This window comes from Pieris rapae, chromosome 3 (assembly GCF_905147795.1).
Source record: "Pieris rapae chromosome 3, ilPieRapa1.1, whole genome shotgun sequence".
Classification (NCBI taxonomy): Eukaryota; Metazoa; Arthropoda; class Insecta; order Lepidoptera; family Pieridae; genus Pieris; species Pieris rapae.
Window position 1 is genome coordinate 3,610,677 of NC_059511.1, and position 9,799 is coordinate 3,620,475.

Consider the following 9,799-nt stretch of genomic DNA (forward strand, 5'->3'; position numbering starts at 1 on the left):
TTCTTTTGACCAACTATGTCAGGCCATTATAAAGGCTGTTACTGCATTATAAAACTCATGTAACCAAATCAACATTTTCGTTTAACTCTTTAACAGGATCTCATATTAAAGAATATGTATTCTGAATTCGCTGGTATCTAGGCAAAAATATATTTATATTGTCAAAACAATTAATATACAGCTATAGCGTTTAGTATTGTCTTTTATTAACATTTAAAGAAAACACTTTTTTAACGGATTGAAGTTATGCATTATTGTAAACTTATAATTATTTAAACATCATTTTAAATTTATCCAACGGCGATAGTTACAGCGTTGTTAAATGAAAAGAAACGTCACATTGTATGATCAAGGCTAACTAAACTAGTCAAGTAATTTGGGAGGTTAACTAGTTAACACTGTACCTTTATAAGTTACCCCCAAAAGTAGCATTGGGACTCGATCTCAAACAACTTGAACTGTACCTTTGAACTACCCTATTAATAGCATTATATCGGAGCAAATTATAAAAAAAATATTTTAAAATTTTAGGCCAAACACAGGTCTACAAATAAGAGTGGAGACTTTAGGTGAAATACAAAAGAAGTACAAAAAAGTGAGTGCTGAAGAAGCCGAAGCTGCGTGGAAGGCACAACATAGTGCATCGCTAAGGGTTTGCTCGCACGCTTATTGGAAGGCCGTCTGCAGAAACGCGGCCGACTGCGAGGTACGTACAACAGACATTATATTTTATTAGTGTGCTTTGTTTAGCATAAAAATATTTTTTTAATTAAAAAAAATGTGAACCGTCACGGGACGCCCGGCAGATGTGAAACATCGATATTATTTTTTTAAAAGTAATATGCAGAAAAGAACAGATGTTATAATGATAAAATAAAATATTACGATATTTTTCCAGATAACGATGACTATTTGTTGAATAAACATTATATTCATTAAATATTTTTAATGTGAAATTTACTACTGCATTTAGACTGTATATCATATAGTGTGGCGACGCGTCGCCACGGCATGCGTCGCCACGCCAGAAATCGGTTTTACGTGCGGCTATAGATGTTTCACATCGAAAATAGATCTCTAAAATTAAAACAAATGTGACAGGTGGGTCTGCGCGTGCGCACATACCACGTACTAGCAGGATCGGTGCTGGCCGTGTGGGCAAGGGTCGAGGCGGCGCTGGCCGCACGCAGCCACCACCACAAGATGCAGGTCGTCAGACTTAAGACTGACGACGGTCTCAAGATTGTTGGTGAGTACAATAATAATAAATTAACAACAACTCAGCTCAACAACATTTTATCTAAGTTATTAATTATTGTGTAATAGACGAATATGAATATTATAATTCGCCGAATTATTTTATTGGAATTCAGACAATAAATTGCCGAAACCAAAATCTTGAAACATATCAGTTTATTTTTACAATAAGCCACTGCTTTTATACAAGTCACAAAAAAATTGATCACTAAATAATTTTTAATAAATATGATGAAAACATGTATTTATCTGTTATTATGTTTTTTTTTTGTACAGTATTATTAATTTAAATAATATATGAATATTATAATTTTCAGGTACATTAATCCCAAAGAACTGTGTGGAGCACTTGAAGGAGACACTCACTTCAGACGCAGTCTCTGTCAAAGAGCATAAGTTCGACACGGCAGATATGAAGTGAGCACACTTATAGGTAATAGACCCATACAGTTCCTTTTCTACGGTTCGGGACCACGCGGTTTCTGCCACAAACTACAATATGAGAGTTGTCTGTGGTGATTGGTCAGGCGTAAGCTTCGTCTAATATTAGATGTAGATTATATGCTCGCCAGTGAACTGATATAACTATGGTAATTAATGGTCGAGCGTAGACTATCTGTGGTTTCAAATAGTATACATTTTTACAAGGTTTTTTTTGGCAATTGAATTCTAATATGAAAAAATGAATCTTATTTTTTCAAATACGTACCAAAAAACTAGTATGACTTTGCAATTAGATTTAGATCTATGAATGTATATGCATAGATAAACATCTATAAAATGTTTAATTTCACATAAATGTGAAATTATGCAATCATCTATAGAGCTTTTAGAGAAATAAGTAGGCTGATTTATTATGTAATTGTTTAGATTTATTTTGTGTATTGGACCTTTATTGGACGCCTATGCTCGACCAAATACACTCATGAATTAAACAATATTAGTGAGTAGACGTATACTTTTTGTAAAATACTAGGGTTCATATGAACATCTATGTAACACAGCTAAGAAGGCTGAAACTGATTTTTATTGTTTCTTTGTTATTTTAAAATTTTCCACCTTGACTTTTGCTATATGGCATATGTACTACGTCTTGTGTAATAAAACTTGACGTAATAGTCATATAACGTAATAGTAAATATGCGTCAAATTAATACAAAAACTTTATCTGACCGCATTATCTTAGAACGCGGCCACACGATGCGGTAACGGTGCGGTGCGGCACTGCACCGCAATTAGCTATAGGGTGCCACACCGCAAAGCCCGTGTGTATATAAATATATTTTACCCCTCCCCGCCTCGTCTCGCAGGACTCAAGTCCGGTGCGACGCGCCTCGTGTGGCGTAATTTGTATGTAGGATTACGTTGCGGCACCGCTCGGCCGCCGTAACGCACCGTTACCGCATCGTGTGGCCGCGCTTTTAAATACCTATTATTTGCAATATGAGGCAAGCACATTTCTGCTTTTGATTAATTGATGCATACATTTTTATCTACCGACCAGAAAAGTGATTCCGCCGAGAACCAGTGAATAAATTACTTTGCTAAATAACCCAGGATATCTTTAATAAATATGCTAACTACAAATGTAGTCGTTGTTCATTACATTAAGAGCGACTATTTGTTTGCCTTATATAATGCTACACCGTTGATTTATGTAACGAAAATGCGCACTCGATTTTACGCTGCCACGTAAACATACTATTTCCCGGATATTTTACAAATCACATTATGTTTTACAGTATTTTATTCATACGTCCGCTATTGATATCCAATATATATTTTTTTCTTTGTACATCAATTTTTTTCTGTAAAAGTTTAAATAATATTATTTGTAACCATACACATGAAATTGGCAATTGTTACAAACACATATAAATGATATTTTAGTCAGATTTAAATTTCGTTGGCAATTAATAACTATTTAACTTAATTAGATAAAAACTATTTAATTCATATGATGCAAAATGTTTTTATTATATTTTAAGATGACATAATTTTAATGGATTTAAAAGTGTATGAAAGTATATGCAACTAATTTTTTACCAACAATTTTCATACAAAAAACTTGCCATAATGTCAAACTCTTATTTATGGACTACAGTAGGTCACACTGAGACTTGAAAGTATTCTTCATTACTGCATATGTTAATTACAGCTGATTTAATGATGATTTTGCATCAGTATCATACTTTTCTAAATGATCTGGACCTATCTGTAGAATATAAATAGTACGAATTTAGTATTGAGAATCATCTCGAATATAACTTAATTACCTGACTCAAACCAGCACAGCGGATATACCATGGCAATTGTTCAACAACATCAGTTAAATAATTTATGGCGACAAGATATTATAGTTCATATTATTAGTACATCGGTAGTATATCAAGACAGTTCCTTGGGCATGACAGATTTGCTCAGTTAGATTTACTGTAAAACCAATTGCTAATATATACTTCTGTATACGTACAACATAAAGAACTTGTAGGTCGCAATTCTACATAAGATATGTTCTTGCTGTTCATATGCCTAAGATTACAAACGGTTAGTAAGACGTGATGTTAACTGTGTGATTTGTTAATAACTACCTATTTATGTTCTATAACTAAATCTAGGTACATAGGCTTTATAGAGCTTTATTTGTACAAAGTTTGATTTATTTAAATAAAACAATAGTTTAGGATATTAGTATTGCAAATTCCTTTTTATTGATTTATATTAAGAACATGTATGTGCAATTGTTATGTTTATTGCTGTGTCCAAATATGGATAGAAAATTAAGCAAATAGACTGTTACATTATTGTATTCGCTAAACATTAACTATAAAGTGATCTCTGGTTTTATTGTAAAGCACTCACTTTGAAATATGTGTCAGTAACTTTCACAACTATGTCGTGTTTGTCTACATGTTGATAAAGACAAATAAATGTATATAATTATAGTTTGGTGTTTATTTATTATACCTGTCACAAAACCTTTTCAACAAATTGAGGTTAGTTCATTAATTAATAAAAAAAATTGTAATGTAGTTTCATAGACACTGCTGGTATCTAGATAGACTGTGAAATTTTTTGTAGTTGTGTTGATTGCTAGATTTTAAAATTATACTTCTTTATAGTTATTATACTTCGCCAAACGCCAAACAGATTTGGCCTGTCTGTGCGACCTGTCTTCCGGCCACACCACCCTGGTGAAACATAGTTATAATATTATAATGGGTTAATCTATTTGTATAATCAGATCTAATGTAATGGTGGTTTCTGAATATCAGATCCTGTGTTTTGTCCATGATAATTATTTTCTACGCTTAGATGGAATACGGTTTTGGGTCCTATATACAGAATGTTAACAAAAATAGACATTTAGATCTATTAAAATTTACAGGGCAACAAGTCTCAAAAATGCTTATGATACATTTTTGTTTTAAATAATTACAGTACAACCAAATTTTTTATTTTGTTAAAACTTTAGTTAATATTATTAAATATATTAAAGTAATTAGGGAATTCCAATATATAAAACAAATTCGTGTTACATACACCACTTATAACTCGAGATCTTTTGGACCGATGTCAGTTATCTCTTTTTTTGCTGGATTCTTCTCCGCTCCGAATAGCACAATAAGTAATAAAATATCGCATAAGTTATCCTGTTACAATAAATAAATTAATTTTATTAATGCAAATAGCATGCGGTCCCTGTTGACAAAACTACGCTTATATATATATATATAATATACATCGAATTCGTGGCAGTCCAAGAAATTCCGATCTTGAGGTAAATAAGGAGATGCGTAACCAGGCTTGAACGAAGAATTTTTTTTTATTTGTTATCTCATCAAAAGATTTTGTATATTAGAAAGTGCTTTAACAGGCAATCGCAATATTGGCTCTAGACAGAAGAGGCCATAAAAGAGATGTGTACAACTGCCATTCTTCTTTCGCAATGGCAAGCAATAAAACATTTTTGTATTTGCATTGAAAGTTGTATTAAAGATATTATCTTAATGAAGCCGCAAATTATGTTTTACTAGAGTTATTAGAGAGTCAGAAGAATATTAAGTATTAGACTGTTAGGCGGAAGGAAGTCAGCCGAGTCAGCTAGTATATAATTAAAAAGATTGAAAGTTGCATTGTATGACAAAAGTTTAAAACATTAGCTGTTATCGGTAGATAGCTTTTTAATTTAGCACTGCAAGTATATCAAGAGATTGGTTTCTTTATATCGACATGTAAAAGTATAAAATAAAATCCTTTATTGTTTTTAAATAATTCATGCAGTAACGTTAATACTGTGTTGTCACAGATAAGTAATAGTTATTAGTTTGACATGACAATCCCAAATTATTGTACAATGTACCATGTACCGATGATGTCGAGTTACTCTTGACGACCGATGTCATTGTTTCTAGTTGTCAGTGTAACTGCTGGATAATTGTCAGGTCAGTGACAGATCAGGCACTCGAGTTAAAATTTTCTTTGGTTTTCACCTCTAATTAGTTTAGTAAATTGATGTGTGATCAAAAATATAAATTAAAACACTATATTTAATTTATAAGATGACAGAAAAAGAGGTCACAATTGAGGAACTGGATGATACAGTAAGTTAATAAAATACTTCCCATGTTATTTGCTTAGATAGAAGATATATAATATACGAGCTCATTTAGGTCAACCAGCCGCTGTCCTATTATAATATAACGAAGTAACTAATTATTATGATATATGGTACTAAACGAATTCACATTACTTAATAGGACATTTTTCATATAACTTCGAATATATATTCGAAGTTATAGGATTAGAGGAAACATTTAGTAAGTTTAGTAAAAACGTAAAAATAGAGGAAACATTTCGTCAATTTAAATTATAATTAACTATATACAAAAGTAAGTAATCGTAGTGATTGGGTAAATATGTAATTATTTCTCACTATTATATTTATTAAAGCTAAAATATATAAGAATGTATGAAAGTAAGTATGTTTGCTTAGGTAAAACAAACAAATGAACAACTTGATTTGATGGAATGGAAACTTGATGGAGGGGGGATGGAGATAGTGGCTCCCATCAACAACCAGGATGTTTGTATTGTCAATTTACTGAAATCTGTATCTGAGGTAAGTATAAGGTTAAGTTCTTAATAATTAACATGAGCAAGGAAAATAATGAGACTTAATTGGGTTAACATATTTTGTGTTATGCATTGTCACACATACTGAAGGTGATAAATATGAGTCAGTAGTGTAGGAATGTGATGTTTTTACACATTATTAGCAAATTCAATGTATCTCTTGTGCGATTCTGTATGTAAATTAGCTGATTGTTTAATAATTGATAATTTAATGGACAGAGTTATATAAACAAAATTACTATATTCTAAAATAAATATTGGCTATGTAATGTTATTTAATACTTATATATACACATACTATCCACTAGCATCAGAGTTGCTTATGAAGTTTTATTATTGAGTAACTGTCATATGGATAATTAATTTTATAAATTGATATAAAAATAAATCTTATCTATTTTTCAGCCCCTTGCATTATTGTGTTGAGGAAAGGTCAGAGAATATTTAATGTTCTGTTGTCTATTTTTATAGTTTGCTGTATAATTAGAAACATTTCATACAATGCTGTATTTTATTATGAGATGTACAGTTGACCTACATTTATTTTTATATAATCCATTGTTTTTATTAAATGGCAAACTATACATATTGCTTGTTGACATTAGTCGAGAAACGGGCTTGAATGTGGTACAAAGTTTAAGCCCTGTTGAAGACCTACTCAACAGGAACCAGTGTCGCTTAATCTATCTAGGGCTTTTAGTTTTGTTGCAGGATTTGCGATTTTAATGGAAATTTAGGCTCAAGGTAGCTGGGTAATCATATTTATATTAGTAGAATTAAAAAAAGTCTTAAATACCATCTAGAAAATAGCTCTTTAACTATATAAAAAAAGATTTTATATTACTGGCTACAATGACAATACAGATGTTAATTATGTATACTAGGATGTGAAAAATAGGATTTCAAAGTTATCCAGCTACTTTGTAGTGTTAATAATTTCAGTGCAACATCACTTCACACAATTACTTCCCATGGGCAACCATGTTCACAGTTCATGCCATTAACTTGACTATGAAGTTGTTAGTTTCAGCTTGTGTTGTGTACTTAAAAGGTACAATAGTGTTTCAAAGAATGTGTGTGACAGACAATTAAAATATACAGAAATGGTATCAAGATTAGATACTATTCTTACACATTTTTTGATTCTTTAAAAAGTTATGTATGTATTTCTTCAAGTTGATCCCTCACTTTTAATATGCAGGGCAAAGAATTATATAATATATGATAATTAAAACACAGACGGGTTAAAATGAAAATGTAAACCTCAAACAATTTTAATAAAACAAAACACTTATTGTACAATCAATATATATTTAATCAGGTTCGGTCCGACTACCAACAGCTTCGCCGTGAGTTAATCGAAGTGCAGGCGCTTCAGAGAGAGCTATCTACGCGCCTGCGCTCACAGTTGCGACTAGTACATGGGAAATTCGCACGACTGCGACAAAGAATCGCAGCCGCATCGCCACCTCGTTAGTCGCACGTCTACCTTACCTTACTGCCATAACTAGTCGTTTTTTGGATATCTTTTAGATAACTGTCACAAAATAAATAGATATAATTATACGCATACAAAGAGTCCGATTTGGATTGGACAAATTTATTTATTTTGTGACACAACTAACCTACGAATGTCTTGTAGTACATTAGGGTCATAGTAAAGATGTGATGATGTGACACTCGTTTCTTAGCACCATAAATAGCTGTCAATTAAACCCTTTTCTTCCAGGTAAAGATTACCTTTAGTGCCAATGTATTTTATTCTAAACCAGTAGATCATACAATTAAGATCTAGTATAAAATCATAGAAATATTAACGAGGGAAGTACGGAAAAGGAAGCGATTGATCAGCTATGTGATAAACTTACGTTGTTTAAGCTAAATTTCTGTTCCTATCGATTTATTTAAACACATTGTATGTCTCGGTTACAATGTGTAGCAAAATCGTTAAAAGAATGGCTACACTTTGGCACCTAGATTTAAGACCGGTGCTATATTGCTAGGATGATGATGTACTTTGATATACCTGTATAAATATTTTTGTTTAGAGGCTAAAAGTTTGATTGTGGGAAGCCTATAAATCAACACATCGAATGTAGAGGAGCGAATGAATTTGGATCGAATTTAAAAATGCTGTACTTAGAGTACGCAGTAGCGCTACATAGCCTCTTGTACCTTTAGGTTCGATACTGATGAACGAGTCGAGTTTCGAACAAAACAAGAGTGAGAACGCAGAGCGTTGATGATGATTGATGATCGTTTAATGTCTTGTTATGAAATGAGTGAAAAGCATCGTCGATTACCAAAGTAAATTACGCTTTTACCAAAGACGATAATGATAAACATTTTGGGGATGCGACGAGTCGATCGTCTGTACCGAGCCTTAAAATTTAAAAACTAGTAAAGTAAGTTTTAGAACAAATTTACATTAGATTTCCTCTTAGGTATTAAATGTTGCATTTATTTTTTCGTAATTTACACTTAAATCGCACGGTCACTACATAATTATATTATAATAAATAGCACACACATATCGTATAACTTGCATGCTATACTTAATGCACTAAAGGCAGGCGGTTTAACGTTAGTTGGCATATTATTTCAGACAAGTTAAATCATACATATTTATTTGAAATTAATTTTCATTTGCATTGTAATAATTAAAAGTTGTGTTTTGTTATTTTTTATTTTACTTGTTAGTTTACACGACCGTCTGCCTAATAAATCTCACTAATTGTAAGTAATACATGTCTGAAACTATGTATAAGTCTAAATTATGGTAAACTTAGTGTACTAAACCATTTCCTATTTAGTATCTGACAAGGTCTGTTTTGTGAATTATTGTTAATTTTTATGAACGTACTTATTGAATCTTGTATTTAATTGTGACGGCATAAGGTCAGGAACTGAACGCGTTGTCGTCATAATACGGATTGACGTAATGAAAATCAATACAAAATAGGTCAACTATAAAATCGTTTATTTACTGCAGTGTACGGGTCTCTGTTTTGACGATCCATCCATAAATATATAAAATTATTGCATGTTTTTATTACTTGACTCCAGATATAAAAATGTCTAATACTAGTAAATATATATACTTTAGTAAAACCCTGTGAACTCAGTATGAACTTATTTTAAATTTTTTGACATATATTTTTAATATTATACACAATGTAGTGATAGCATAGTAACCAACAACTCGAATCGCATTAATAAGAGTATTTGTATCGAAAATTTATCTTTTTCTATAATTTCTATTGTTAAATTATTTTTTTGTGAAAATGTTTATTGCAATTTATAGCTGTTTTATTTGTGAACTATTGTGTCAAAGACAACATTATCGAAATAAAATTTGTGGTTTTCAAAACTATTTAATTTTTTTATTTTATAAAAACATATCCAC

General features: G+C 31.4%; 1 protein-coding gene and 1 non-coding gene across 3 annotated transcripts in view; both read left to right on the forward strand.

Annotated features, from left to right (window-relative positions):
- Positions 1–4,202, forward strand: part of LOC111001464 (protein strawberry notch) — a 29,098-nt gene extending 24,896 nt beyond the window's left edge. For both annotated transcript variants that reach the window (XM_022271365.2, XM_022271366.2), the window contains 3 exons: positions 532–706; positions 1,102–1,249; positions 1,575–4,202. In XM_022271365.2, coding sequence (XP_022127057.2) covers positions 532–706; positions 1,102–1,249; positions 1,575–1,678 — 427 coding nt within the window. In that variant the 3' untranslated portion in view covers positions 1,679–4,202. The remainder of the gene's footprint in view (positions 1–531; positions 707–1,101; positions 1,250–1,574) is intronic.
- A 2,081-nt stretch (positions 4,203–6,283) lies between these two features.
- Positions 6,284–7,822, forward strand: LOC111001471. The gene is made up of 3 exons (XR_006751307.1): positions 6,284–6,379; positions 6,799–6,825; positions 7,715–7,822. It is a non-coding gene; the product is annotated as an uncharacterized LOC111001471 (transcript).
- Positions 7,823–9,799: the final 1,977 nt, after the last annotated feature.